Below are 15,295 nucleotides of genomic sequence, written 5' to 3'. Positions count from 1 at the left end.
GGAATTGCAGCAGTTCTTATGGTAAACCTTAGCTGCTGTATATTTAGGCTCTTGATTCGGTATGCAGTTTTCATTCTATCTTACCTTATCTTAGTAGTTCTCTCTTTCCCTCCTTTTGAGAATTCACACCTTGTTAAAAGCCAGAATACACTCTTTGCCAGCACATTTCTAATCTTGAATGAGATAGGGCACGGCTTCCTAAGTCAAATGACACGCTGTTGGAATTGGTATTCACTGGAAGCAGATTTAAATGTGTTACCTACATTACAATAGAAAGTGGCATTTCATCATTTGGCAATTGATTTTTATAGTCACTGATTTGCTCTTTGCCTAAATGGGAACAGATATAAAGCTGCTAATCCTGGTGTTTTTCATATATCATCTCTGAAATCAAAAATGAAGATTTGTTTTGAACCCTAATAACATGCAACGGCACATCCAGATCTCATACATTAACCTTGTTATTGTCTTCTTACAGAGCCACAGCTTAAAGGAATAGTAACAAAACTCTACAGCAGGCAAGGCTACCACTTACAATTGCAAGCAGATGGAACAATTGATGGGACAAAAGAGGAGGACAGTAGTTATAGTAAGTGGCATCTGAATGCATCAGATAACCTTGTGTGTTTGTGAATTATGGGGTATCCGGTTCTTTTCCATCTCCATCGGTTTGAAAATTAATGTTCTGGGATGGCTGACTGAGTGAAACATTAACACTGTGCACCTACTTACCATTGAGGCTGAAGGGAAAGCACTGCAAAAACATTTAAAGCAAATATACTTGAGGAGGTAATGGTGATACCGCCCCAAAACAATCCGAATGTTATCTCCATGGTAATCTAAAGAAGTTCATTGCTGTCCTTTGGATTTTATTAGATTTTTTTTCAACAGAGAAAATTTGCTCGCCTACGCAGCATGCCTGAAATAGACTAACGTTATCTCCAGTCTTAAGCAGGGGTCTCACTCGAACAGAGCTGAGTTATTTCACATAATGAGAATTCATCATCATTTTAAAGTTCACATTCCTTGTCTCCCCGTACCCAGTGCTGATAATTCTGAGCCTACTTATGATTTAAGTAATGAAACAATTTTCCTTGGGCTTTTCTGTGAAACAGTTTTGAGGAGGTTTTTTAAGCCAGGAGATGAATGGAAAAGAGCAAACGAGGACTAAAAACGGTGATATTGATACAATTACCCCCCAAAATTTCACACTATTGTTTTGTTTAGTTTAAATGAATTTTTTGTCTTGAAAAAAGTTGGAATGAACCAAGAGGGTATTTCAGCGATAGCTAATGTGTATAATTTTGTTGAGCCCGTAAACTGGAAACCAAAATCCAGTCTTCCTTTTCCACAAAGCTAATATCTTTTCAATTTATTTCATTTTCATTAAGCTCTCAAATGTCAAAGGAGGGAGGTTGGATAAGAACAACAAATCCAGTAGTTTTTATGACATTTGATTGATCGTGTCACGTTTCACCCAGATCCACGTAGGTTTCTACTCTTCTCTCTCTTTAACATTCATTGCTTTGCAGAGCTATTTTTCACTGACATGACAGAACCAATGAGGTTGCTGTGGATCTGTCATGTGCAGTCGTTACAGGTGCTGAAAGCAATGCACGCTGCAGGCCAGGTAAACCAAGGCCAACTCTGAGCTGCTTTCAAATCTGAGTCCCATGCCGTAGAGTTGGTGACACCCCTTTAGGATGCAGCCAATTATCCCAGCTCGCTAAGGCAAGATTGGGAGTCCTCGAAATCTAGTTTAAACCTTCAACAAACACCTCATGGTAGATGTGTAGTCATGTTACTTAATGCAGTACTGGAAGGCACTCCGATAGGATGGTGATCAGCACGATATAAGAACCTATGTTGAATAGAATGAAAGCTGGTCATCATGCATCATAAAATTCTGCTGTTCTTTAAAACAATTGTTGGTGTTTTGACATTACAGGTTAAAAGAAATAATATCGATTTGTTCAGAATGTTGGCAGCACTCTGCACTTGGTCTGGTTTTAAATAAATGAGTTAAGAAGCTAACAGGCAAATGTAATAATTTCAGTTGTGTTATAAACTTTTAGTGTACCAAACCGAGTCCCCTGAATTGCAGATTATTTCTCTTGGGGCAGTTCCACCCAAATACTTTATTTTGACTTGTTTTAATGGAGTTCTGACATTCTAGGTGAGAGAGCCAGGAGGGGACTTCTTACAGTCACACAGATGTGTCCGTTTCCAACATATTTTTGTTTGCATTATGCATTTAAATTTACCACATCGAGAGAGATTACCGGGCTACATGTAAATCATGTAAGCTTCTTGGAGCTGAAAATCAGCCTTCACAAATAATGAATGTTCTACGCAAAGGAGGATGTGATGGATGTATCCTAGACATGGATGCAACTGGCCTGCACTTTCCCAACATGGAAAAGCATTTTACTTTCACCTATTGGAAGTGAATATAGAGAACTGTAGATGTATGGCATGTAATAATAATACCACCTAGCTCCTTTCCTCAGTAGATCTCAAAGTACTTTACAGTCTCCCCGTTTTACAGATGGGGAAACTGAGTCATAGAGTGGTGACATGACTTGTATGAGGTCAGCCAGAAGCCCAGTGGCGGAGCCAGGAATAGAACCCTGCTCTCCTGATCCAGTGCTCTGCCCTCTAGGCCACACTGCCTATTTACCCTGGTCCTGAACCTGTTCTAATGACAAAGTTCCTATTAGCATCAGCAGGGCAGGATTGAACCCTTATACACTATTGGCCTGATTCTGCACATGTCACTCATATGAGTAAGGCTTTGGAGAATCCGGCGCTAAAGAATTAGTCTTTCCTTTCTTCGACAAAGGCGTACCTTATTTGGCTGTGATTGGCACATCCCTTCTGGGAAAGCCCCCATTAAAAGTCCACGCAGCAGTGACTGGGCTCCAACCTGTTGCTCTGACCACAGTAAAATTCTGATCCCCGCCCTCTTTCTTTCCCCGTTATTGTAGTCCCTGCTTGCAGATCTGCTGAGTCTTATTCATTTGCAGGAAGTCGCCTTCGTTTTGCATTAATTTTAAGGCTGTTTTGATTACTCTTCCTCGTATGAAGGAGTATTTGGCTATGCCTTGCAGTGAGACATTTTTTTTAATTATTACAAGTGAGATTTTAAATTCTTCCGCATTCAAATCATTCCACCTTGGGACAGCCCTTCGTTTTTTGCCGACAGCTGTTACAAGTCTGTAGCCAGGAGCCCATGCGCTCTGTGGCACAATGAACAAAATTCTGCAGCAAGCACCCCTCAAGTCAGTGGCGATGATCATTTATTCTATCTCCATGAAATACCCTTCATTCCCGGTGCCCTTCCTCCCCCCGCCAGCACCCAGGCACGAACACAGCTGTTGCTCAGAGTTGAAAATACTCATTTCTGTAAAATTAACCCATGATGAATTTAGAGGATGGGTTTTGTCCTATACTTTCCAGATGGCTCCTCTCCATTTGTTGGGTCTTGCCTCCCATAAAGTCATCCAGGCAGCCCAGCTCAAAATCTCCTTCCCCCGTTTCTGCTGGGCAAGAGGAGAGCATGGATCCAGTTACAGCAAGTTATCTCGCAAGCCCCCTGGGCCTTGACTTCTGCAGTCTAGATGGCCACTCTACATTTCCGGCTCCCCCACTCCCTGGCTGCAAGCTTGATTCCAGCTCCAGCTACCCAACCCTCTGCTGCCTGACTTCATAGATTGCTAGATGAAGTATGCACTGAAGTCCAATTTGACTCCTTGTGGGAAAGCGGGGCAGCAACAGACAGCTGCAGGTAGGTCACAGTAGGGCAGAAAGCCCAAAAACAAAATGCCAGGTGCTCAGATGCAAAGAACGGTGAATTCTACACCCATAGAACCTCAGCGTAAGCAGAGTCCGGAGTGAGATGAATGGGGCAGTTTGCACCTCTCAGGGCTAATCTTTCAGGCTCTCTGCAGGCTCAGAAGATGATATTCCATCAGTTTTCACTTGGTTCACATTTTCACAGTCCTATCCGCACCCATAAGGGCTAGAAGCGTATATAATTTTAAAAGAAATCTGAGATTTCAGAGCACGATTCTATGGTAAATGATGGATCGCAGAGTACACAGGGCCTTGCCTGTAGCCAGTGAGAGTCTTTACAGTTTGGGGAAGAATTTCTGGGGACAGGAGTTTTCCCAGCTTTAATTTTGCCTCATGAAATCGGGGGTTGTTTGGAGGTAAATGGAGGCAGAATTTGTTCCCTAATCTAGGCACTGGGAGAGATTTGACGGCTTGTCAGATACAAAGGAAAACATCTTCTTCGGAAAGTGGACATGTTTGTGTTTTGCAGCCTAGGCTGGCCTATAATTATCAATAACGTACACAGTAAGGCATACGCATGCAGCCCAGTGCTGCCTTAGTGTTACAGCTATTGTTTAGTGTCAGTTCATATTGAACAGCGGCCACAGCAAATAGCCTGTCTCCCTTAGGCATTACCTAGTTTTTTCATTATATCCGGTATTATGTCCTAGCCTCACGCCGTGTAAACTCACATGGAAATTCTAGTAGTTGATGATATTTGGCATTATCTTGTCCTAACACAAACTGACAATGATAGAGCGTAATGGAAAAGAATTAATTCTGGGTTGGCTTTTTGAGGCTTTTTCCATAATGCCTGTGCGGCTAAGGGAGTACTGTCGTTTGTTACTGTGTGCGAATAACGTCTCAGGCACCGTATCTGTGGCATCATTCGTGTACATTTGAATAAGGGAGAGTTTCCATGATTCTATCTATCGGTGTTCGGTATACAAGAGACTCTTACGTGTCTTTCCACGCTGATTCCTCACAGTGCTATGTAAACGAGACGTACTGTCTGCAAGGGCTTCATCTGAAGGGAAGGCCAATTTCAGGAGTAAATTTTGTATGACGTGGGAGTCAGGCTAACTCTGTAGCATGTGCTGATGTACTAGCTCACGCAGCATACCCCAAGGAGGTGTGGCCGGTGGCCAAGTTGCTCCTCTTGCCTCATGAGAGCCTGTGTGTGTACTGCCAGTGCATGCCAGTTTCTGGGGGGCATGTATGCTCTGTGACTCAGGGAAGTAGCAGTGTGTACCTCAGAGTGAGGCACCCAAACCTGCCCTGCGATGGCAGGCTTCCTCTGGCAAAATACACACAGCATGGCACGCGGCCCACTCTCCCTTTGCCAAGCGCAGCAGGATGACTTACTCTGAAAACCATCCCTCGCAAATGTCCTTAGCAGATCCATTGACAGATTCCTTCCAGCATTTCCCTTGGAGTCCGTATGCACCGCTTCCTGGTGAAAATCCCGACTCAGACTGCAGGCTGACGGCACTAGAAAGAAGAGCGTCAATGGAAGAGCGAGTTTCAGAATGCGGTTTGTTCCATTTTTATTGGCAGAGCAGAGGTGTGAGGAGAGATGCTGGGGAAGGAGAACCACTGGCTCTTCCGCTCTTTTCTTTGAGTTTCAGCCATGACCATCTAAATGCCCTGAATCCCAGCAGCACCAGCTGACCACTGTACGCGTGTGCGGACACGCTCTGCCAGCAAAACGTATAATAATGCTGCGGTTTGCACTTATGAAGCACCTTCCTAAGATGTTCTCAAAGTGCTTTAGGGACGTGAAAGCCTAAACCAGCGATACTCAGGCTGACACGCCAAAGCCACAAGTGGCTCTTTAATGGGTCTCCTGCAGCTCTTTGCAGCACGATATTAAAACACTGTGTGATTTAGTTATTAACCAATCTAAGTGATTAACCAATCAGGATGCTTTTTCTGTATTATCAACCAATTGTAGTTGATAAAATACGAATACTTGGTCAGTCATTTAGCGGTGAGAATTATATATATAAACTAAGTATTTCCTGTCATACTGTTTCAATATGAATATACAGTACTATGGTAAATGGAGCAATGAATTCACCCCATTCTGGTTCTTGTGGGTAATGTTGATCGCTAATTTTGGCTCCAGGACCACCGAGGTCTGAGTATCTCTGGCCTAAACTATGTTGCCTTTACTTGAATAAGAATTGGGTGTCTCTAATGTGTGAGGTCTTCTGAAAATCTGGCTGCAAGTCAGGAATCCTCACAACTCTCTTGTAAAGTGACTATTAGAGCTGTGCAGGAAATGATTTCTATCTTTCCCCCCTGCACACAAATTTTTACAATGTCAGTGAAAAATGTTGCTGCTTTGTGGAAGCCTAAAACTTAAAACTTCATGTTCACTGAAAACTAAAAGTTTTCAGTTCCTTAAAAAGTGGAGGGGGAAATTCTGAAAATCCAAATATTTTTGTTGAAAATTGTGTTTTTCATTTAAAAATTGTGTTTTTGACAAAAATCCCATTTTCCTGTGAAAAATCTTTTCGTCCTAAAAAGTTCCACTAGCACTAGTATTTATGCGCAATGTACAGATCGGGAAAGCGGAGCATGGAACTCTTCAATGTTTCAAGGTCAAACAGAGAGTGTGTGACACAGGCAGGAAGAGAACCCAAAAGTCTTGGGACCAGATTCTCACTGGTATACATGGGAGACATTCCTTTAAAATCAATGGCACTCTGCCCATTTACACCAGTAAAGAATTTGGCCTGTGGTCTCCAGTCCCTTTTTTAAACCCTAGACACTTCCTCCTTTAAGAAGGACATTTTAAAACTTGCTGTTTTCCCCAAGTCTTATTGATACACTCCCAGAATTTAGGGTCTGTATTAAACACTGGTAGGCTGCAAATTTTCTTGTAACTAAACATGTCCATTTGGGGATTCTTGGGCTGAAAGGGAATTTAAAACTGTTCTTTTTTTTTTTTTGCTTCTACCTTTGTAAATAACTCAATAATTTATTTCAAATCGGTGGTTTGGTTTTAAATTACCCTCAGACAATGATCATAAATACCAAATTCAGCCTGAAGCAGATTGGAGTTTTACAGCCATGTAAAAAAGCATTGTAAATAAAATTCAATATGGCATTATGTAGTTCTAAGCCTGCATTTATGCCACAGTCTAAAGGAGAGACTATGGGTTATGCTATCAGCTCCTGTCCTTTTTCATAACCAGTCTTTACCCCATTTCTTTTTAATCCTACAGCGGGAATTGCCGATACAAAATACTTGGTTCAAACAGTGGTAAAATTCCTCTGCCAAACAAACAATAGCAAAAAATTGAGCCAAGACTGAGCTCTGCTTATTTCTTTAATTTGCCAGTCTACGTACCAACTTCAACGTTATTAAAATATAGGCCTCTCTGGCTGTAAATATTGAAAATATTATTGATTATTCTGAGGAGAAATGCTAGCAGAGAATTAAAAGCAGTTTAATTTTGAAAGTACAGTGTTTGGGCCCGATCCTGAAGACATTTATTACCAAGTGCAGTGTTGCCGTTGTGAGGAGAGCTACTGAGGGAAATATGTAGTTCAGTTACTGAAGCTAATGGAATGACTACTATACTGGGAAGCTGTGTGGCCTAGTGGTTAGAGCACAGTATGGCCACTCAGGAGATCTTTGGTTCTATTCATTGGCTCTGTTTCTGGACCTTCTGGGTGACCTTGAGCAGGTCACGTCACCACTCAGTGCCTCAGTTTCTCCATCTGCAAAATGGGGATAACAATACTGATTTCCTTTGTAATGTGCTTTGATATCTGCTGATGGCAAGCACTAGATAAGAGCTAAGTATTAGAATTAAGTGTTTGCAGGACCCAGAGCCACTGTGAATAGTTGTAATGATTATACATTACTCATCTAACTCATATAATTATTTGAAAAGATTAACTTTGCTATTTGTGTCCTTTTTTCTCCTAGCTTTGTTTAACCTCATACCCGTGGGCTTACGAGTGGTGGCTATTCAAGGGGTTCAAACAAAATTGTATTTGGCAATGAACAGTGAAGGATACCTATACACATCAGTAAGTAACCACTTTCATTTTTTTTCTGATTTAAAGTTCAGTGACCCTGATTCTAATCCATATCGATGGGAACATTCGCGTGATTTGAAATGTAATACGCAGGTGATGTCTTGGATTTAGAGCATTACACGTTTCTGCAATGAATGCAAAGCAGTGTCTGGAATAAAATCTGTGTCTTTTATAAGAAATAAGTGATCACCCCAACCTCACCCCCCACCTTGTAAGAAAATACAGCTGTGAAGATCACTTTAAACTATAGTTTTGTGCGTGTGAGTAAACCAAACATTTCCTTTATGTTTGCTGTGAGATGTCACTTTACCCCTTGTCTCATGTATGGTGAGAGTCTGAACAAGTCCGTTAAGGGTGGACATCACGACTAGAGACAGGCCTGAAACGTATCGGTGGTCCTAATGGCTCATGCCATTGTAAAATTAGCTCATGTCAGTATTGTATTCTCCCATTAGTTGTTATGCCAATGACCCCATCTGTTAGATTATTGGAAGCAATATTTTCTTATATTTGAATCCCAACGGGGCCACCCCTTCTTGCTGGTAGTATTATTATGCCATGAACACACGTTTTAAAATACAAAGTCATAGATGTCTCACAGTCATTTCACACTGCTGTATTTTTCCACTGAGAATTTCCGCACTCGTTCTTAATGTGTCTGCTTTCATTTCTGATTTTTATTTTAAATGTTTGGAACTTTCTTTTCTTGAAAGAAAAGACAAGGGTTTAATCATGTCCCCATCCATATAGTCCTAGAGCAGATGGGAGGAAGTCAGGGGCCTCCTTGCTGGACCTGGAAAAAGGCTGCCCAGAATTGCAATTCCTGCCTATTATTTTAAATGGTTTTCTGCTCCCCTGTTGTTTGTAGTGTTCCCTTCAGCAAGGGACAGACAGACTGACTACATGGGAAGCTGTGAAAATGACTCTATCCTTTGGGCTAGGTTCTCAGGGGGTGAAAAAGGACATAGCTCAACTGCGTTCAAAAGAGCTGCACTGATCTATACTAGCTGAGGGACTGCTCCAAAGCACTGTTGAATTCCCAAAGCAAACACATTGGGAGGAACATAGAAGTTCATGTTTTCTGGTCCCTAATTTCTTCTCATTATAGTTACCTGTAACTATATAGATACATTGTGTTTAGAGGGAAATGACATTAGCATGGATGGTGTCATTTAATATTGAAAAAGAAGATGGTGGCCTAGGTCATGACCATCTCTTTCTAGCTCTACTGGCACTGAAACAACCTCAGACAGGCGCTCACAACTTGCAGAAACATGCTTTAAACTGTATTGCCAAGGTTTACAGACTGGTTTGGAAAGCAATAGTCCATAGACGAAACAAACAGCCTGTTAACTTGCTCTACCAGTTCATCAGACCTGGCACTGCCCTCTGTGGAGAATTGTTAGTAATAATTTATTCGCCAGGCTTGGCACTGAATAGTACCTTTCAGCTGCAATGTACAAAGCACTTTACAAACATTGGGCCTAATCCAAAGCCCATTAAATGGAAGTCAATGGAAAGACTACCATTTACTTCAATGGGTGTTGGATCAGGCCAATTAATTTTTACCCCACTGAGAGGTAGGTAAACATCATAAATGTTTTATAAAGGGATAAAGTAAGACTCAGCAAGGTAAAGTGCTTTTCCGAAGGTCACACAGGGGCACTCTGACATTTGGGTCTAGAAACCAGGAGTCCTGAGTTTCCGAGGCCAATATCTTGCGCTAACCACTATCAGAACTGACTCAAACTTTGGTTTCTTTTCAGCTGTTGGCTGAAATTCTCTTCATGTTGTGTTTCAATTCTGTGTGGTCTGTTCTGTACTGATGAGTTCTGTGGCAATCAAGCTGACTTGGTTTTCTCTGAATATTTTGCATTTCAAGAAAATACTTTTCTACCATTAACCAGTTATTGGCAGGGTTAATGAGAAATTTATTTCTTGTTCCAGTTTGATGGTTTGTTTAGCTCCATTTCTGGTCTGTTGCGTAGCAATTACTAGGTCTAGCTTTCAGTCTGATGAGGTTTTAGAACTATGATCTCTAATTGGGACAAGAGAATTGTTTCGTTGTGAGCCACTGATTTGAAATCATGACCGAGGTGGATTTGCACCATGAGGAAATCTACCATGTATGATAAGACGGTAGATAGCAGATATCCATGGTTGAGTGTCAGACTTTTCAAGATCGTTTGTCACGTCTGTAAGTTACAGCAAAAAAGACGCCTCTAATGTAATTATAAAAGCTCCTCAGGGACAAGAGATTGACTCAGCTAAAAAGAATGATAGTTGGTTAAAATATATATATAAGTGTGCACACATGCTGTAGGCAGGCTAGTGAGACTGAAAATTATAAATACAAAAGGAAACCTTCACAGTATTTTACATGGTGCATTTCTGATATCACCCTTCATCCTGTCCTTATTCCACCACATCTATTAATTTGCACTGGAGAGAAATTTTTTTGCCGTATGACAGAAAAGCGCTGGGTTTCAAATCCCTGTTCTCTCTATAGTTTCCCATTGAAGTCAATGGCAGTGGTGTGAGTGCATCTCCAAGGATGATCATACCCTTAAGATTTTATTTTGAGAGATCTTATCAAAAGGTATTTGAAGCTGTAATGGCCTCCCTCCGAGCTGATACTCATGTGCCAGTGGAAGATAAAAGCAGTGGGCTCGATTCACTTTGTGTTCCACCAATTTTCTGCTGGTATAATTTGATTTCAGTGGCCGTACACCAGTGTAATCCTGGTCTAACAGCCTGGTGAATCAAGGCCAGCTTTTTTTGTGCAGTAGCAGTTTTTGATTTTTATTTTATTTTTATATTTTTACTGTGGCTGACCACAGCATGTGCCAAACTCCAGTTCTTCGAGTCTCTTTGCCCTGTGGATTTCTTGCATGCTTTTGTCTTCTTGAATGAAAGGGTAAAAAATACTTTCAGGTATGCATTTGTCAGAAGTTGAGTCGTGGGATGTTCCTCTGCCCTCTGAAAGTGACTGGGGCTGAACTGAGATGGCTCCCAGTGGCACAAAGCAGCGGCCGAGTGAGACTCATAAAAGGAGAGGCATGTATTTGCTCAGCTCAAAGAGTGCAACATAGTGCAGGAACTCGGAAAACGTTATTCCCTCTCCACCACCAAAGCACTCCAAATTCAAAATGAGAATCCAGCAGCCAAGGATTTTCACTGAGCCATGACACCAGTGTTTTAAAAGTCATTTCAGGGAGGACTGTAAAATGCAAGTTTCCTTCTCATTCCAAGTAGCAGAATCGTCAGCCAAAATCCAAGTCTGGGGTTTTTCATGTTCCCGTGATTTGTGGGAGAGTGTTGCATTGTTGACAATATAGAGACACCTGCAGGCTGCCTCTCCATTGTTTTAAGTTAAGTCGCAGTATGTTATGAGCTTGGAGCTTGTAAATTTAAATATAGATTCATAGATTCTAGGACTGGAAGGGACCTCGAGAGGTCATTGAGTCCAGTCCCCTGCCCTCATGGCAGAACCAAATACTGTCTAGACCATCCCTGATAGACATTTATCTAACCTACTCTTAAATATCTCCAGAGATGGAGATTCCACAACCTCCCTAGGCAGTTTATTTCAGTGTTTAACCACTCTGACAGTTAGGAACTTTTTTCTAATGTCCAACCTAGACCTCCCTTGCTGCAGTTTAAGCCCATTTCTTCTTGTCCTATCCTTAGAGGCTAAGATGAACAAGTTTTCTCCCTCCTCCTTATGACACCCTTTTAGATACCCGAAAACTGCTATCATGTCCCATCTCAGTCTTCTCTTTTCCAAACTAAACAAACCCAATTCTTTCAGCCTTCCTTCATAGGTCATGTTCTCAAGACCTTTAATCATTCTTGTTGCTCTTCTCTGGATCCTCTCCAATTTCTCCACATCTTTCTTGAAATGCGGTGCCCAGAACTGGACACAATACTCCAGCTGAGGCCTAACCAGCACAGAGTAGAGCGGAAGAATGACTTCTCGCGTCTTGCTCACAACACACCTGTTAATACATCCCAGAATCACGTTTGCTTTTTTTGCAACAGCATCACACTGTTTCGTATGTAACCCAAGTAAGTGTTTCTTGCTCGCAGGAGCCCATGTTTTCAGTGCCAGCCATGGGTTTGGTGCAGGGTTCCGCCAGAATTCCTGATGGAGGCTCAAGTTGCTCCACAGGGTGCATGATCCTGCCTTTTAAAACATTCCAGCCATGCAGATCTAGGAGGGGCCATGCCCAGGTGTGGGCAGCTCATGAAGTGTGAGTGTTTTCCATATAAAGGCTTGAGGCAACCTAGGCTGTGCACGTCATGGGCCCCTTATCACCGCCTATGAGATATTTGGTGCCCTCAACCGTCACGGTGTCTCCTGGGAGTGGAAGGCTCAGCACCTTGCAGGATGGTAGTAGGAGGTTGGTAGGTGATGGGTTAATAGAGTATTCTTCAGGTTTGTTTTGTTAGGTGTACCAGGATGTACAATTGAGGTAACATCCCTGCTGTAAGGCGTTTGACTTCAGCATTTCCTGACTATTTGATTATAACAGAACATCCTTAATGCAGAGTTAACATGAGTTTCTTTTAATGCATTTAATAGAAACACTTTGAAATAATTCATAGCGCTCCATTTCATGTATAATTTACCTGTACATAGCATCTATCTACCGTATCCTACATATTTTACCTAGATCATCATACACATAGGTACGGTAACTGCACTGCAAGTAAATACGATCTAATGCATTCATGTTGATTATGGCCAACAGAAATGAAATGTGATTACATTCTTAGAATGATTTTTTTAATTGGTTTTAATATACTGGGGAAAAGAGACATTTGCACATAACGAATTTCTTGCAAAGAGCATTTTTCCACCTCAGGGAAATAGTATGAACTGACAGAGAGGAGAAACAATCAAAACCTTCCTCTCATTAAATGTGCATGTCAATATAAATCATGTTCCACCAATAATCCTCAAGTACAGAATAGGCTGTGACACAGTAACGCCTCCGAAAAGATAGCTTCTTCGAGACTGCAGCCGTGAAATTTCCTTTTCAGAACACCTAATTCTTAGCTAAAGAAATGTGCGACTTCCTTACTGTTATTACTGCTGCTACAGATTCAAATGGTCTGGCAGCACGGCTCACCTGTCAGCTTTCTAGTGCTAACCACAGTTGAGTGTCTCTGGAGTTAACTGGTGCAGGACTTGCACTTGCCTGGATTCTAACCGCAGGCACAGAGCTGCGCCACTTGGCTGCCAGGTGCAGAGGCCCAGCCCCTTCGTGTCAGTCCAGTGGTGAAAGGGAGCTAGAATGGAAGGAGAAATGGCCGTTGGGGAATTAGCCCAACATAAGGAGGCTCCTAAGCTGGCACAAAACCAGCCTGGACAGACAAATGCTTTCCAGCAGCTCAAGATGCTCAGAGCCCTGAGGCTGCTCTCACTTATGCCAGGGGCCGGACCAAGAATGTGGAAGGCACAAAAGGGCTTTAAAGTTGCCTTTGTCCCCTCCCCCTTTGTCCCTCCCACCCCCTTGTTGCTGCACTGCTCAGGAGGAATGGGCCATCTGGCCCAGAGCTTGCCATATATTGTGTGGTCCCCCGCTCCATGAGGTAGGATGCTCCGTGGAGTGGGGTTACTACCTGGAGTGGAGCAGTCCCCAGCAGCATGCATCCTTACTGAGAGGTGCTGTGAATGGGTGCCAGGAGGCGGGGGAGGCGGGAGGGGAGAGAGGTGGGAGGCTTCTGCTCACCAGCTACTTGCCCCTGGTGGATTCAAGGAGTCTGTAGATGTGGGGAGACAGATGCCCTGCTAGTTCCATGGAGAGGAGGGGGAGGGATGGTAGAGTGGAGGTCCTGCCCTCCACTGGAAGAATCACGAGGAATCTCTGTGAGCTGAAACTCCCGGTGCTTCGCTGCTTTCCTGAGCCAGCTCTCAAATCCAGCGAGGTGCGGCTGAGCACTCTCTCTCGTACTGCAGCCACTGGGAGATGCACATCCTGAGAGCCTTGGAGGATCAGGTTCTTTGACTAGAAGCCAATGTTCCCGGGAATGATGAGAAAATGGCTGTGTAATAAACTCTTGGCTACAGAGTGGGTCCTGCAGAAGTCAGGAACCTTACAGCTGCTTCAATCATAGAATGTGTGACTACCATCCTCTTAAAGTGACATCTGTTCACAGAAATCAAGGGAACGTTCATGAGTTATAGAAAGTAAGACTGTCTCAATACTGTGTTACTGGAGCGAAATTTGGAAAAGAATCCACCAGAAAGAGATTGTTGGGTGGTACATTTAAAACAACTTCTTGCAACTTTGAGTCAGTAACTAAATTCTTTAAAGTAAATAAATAAGAGCAAACGAGAGACATTTGGAGCAGAGTAGAGAAAAAAAATCACGTGAAGGAGAAAGGATCAGACCAAGGGAAAAGATCAGTTTTTCCAGTAAAAATTTTACTAAGACAAACACTTTTTCTTTTGCACTTTCTTTCACTAATCAATTTAGGATCAATGCAAGAATCCAAAATTTAGAACAGGTCAGTGAGTTTACTATACCTGTGGCTATAATACTAGCATAATAGCCTTTTTTCTAGCAGAGCAGAGGGCTTATGTAAGTAAACATATGGGACTTTTAATTTTGTATGCTCTGGGGAGGCTACAGTGCTACACTGCTGCTTTCCTCGAAAGTCCCCTGCCTTCTCATTTCTGCAATTTTAGCTAAAGTGGCAGTGAAAGTTGAGCTATACAGTTCTTCTGCCTCATCTCAGTCCAGTGGGTAACTAAGCAAACCAGGCTCGATAATTGGTGGAGTACAGGTCTGCTAATCTAAAACTCAGGGAGAAATAGAGTTGCATGTGAATAGCAATAAACGGGCTGTGCTTTAGAAGGCTGGTTCTCCTCTCACTGATTCTGGTGTAACTCCATTGACTCCAATGGAGATATTCCTGATTAATACCAAAGGGTGAGCCAATTCAGGCCCTCTGACTTCACTCCCAAAGCAAAGAGGGTTGTCACTTCTAACTGTGCAAAACCACTAGATTTGCTGTGTAGTGTCACCAGTCAGTGTGAGCCCAGATGCTACGCAAAGTAGTGATGGGTGAACTTCAAACGTTTTGTGAGTTTGGTTCGAATCAGCTCCCTAAAGCAGTTACGTTTATCCAAACCATATCTGAGCTATCTAATGAGTCTTCCAAATTGGGCTAGAAATCTCAAAAAACAAAACAAACAAACAAAAAACAAACAAACAAACAAAAAAGGCTTCCTTGAAGCCTTCCAGTACTTAGTCTCAAGTGAGGTTGGAAAAGCCTACCATATTTCAGCACTTAGATTTCTTGTCCCAGATGGAGCCAATAAATACAGAGGCGAATCACAATTAAAAACACTTTTTCCTAAATGTTCATTCTGTTGACTTGCCAGAAAGGTTTT

The 15,295-nt window shown here is 42.4% G+C and overlaps 1 protein-coding gene across 6 annotated transcripts in view; it reads left to right on the top strand.

Moving 5' to 3' along the window:
- Positions 1-15,295, top strand: part of FGF13 (fibroblast growth factor 13) — a 336,658-nt gene that overhangs the window by 251,482 nt on the left and 69,881 nt on the right. For all 6 annotated transcript variants that reach the window (XM_054039868.1, XM_054039869.1, XM_054039872.1 and 3 more), the window contains 2 exons: positions 479-589; positions 7,778-7,881. In XM_054039868.1, the coding sequence (XP_053895843.1) occupies positions 479-589; positions 7,778-7,881 (215 nt within the window). The remainder of the gene's footprint in view (positions 1-478; positions 590-7,777; positions 7,882-15,295) is intronic.

The sequence above is a fragment of the Malaclemys terrapin genome, chromosome 9 (genome assembly GCF_027887155.1).
Source record: "Malaclemys terrapin pileata isolate rMalTer1 chromosome 9, rMalTer1.hap1, whole genome shotgun sequence".
In the NCBI taxonomy this organism is placed as follows: Eukaryota; Metazoa; Chordata; order Testudines; family Emydidae; genus Malaclemys; species Malaclemys terrapin.
Note: the sequence above shows the minus strand (reverse complement) of the source record. Positions and strands in the feature narration are given on the sequence as shown.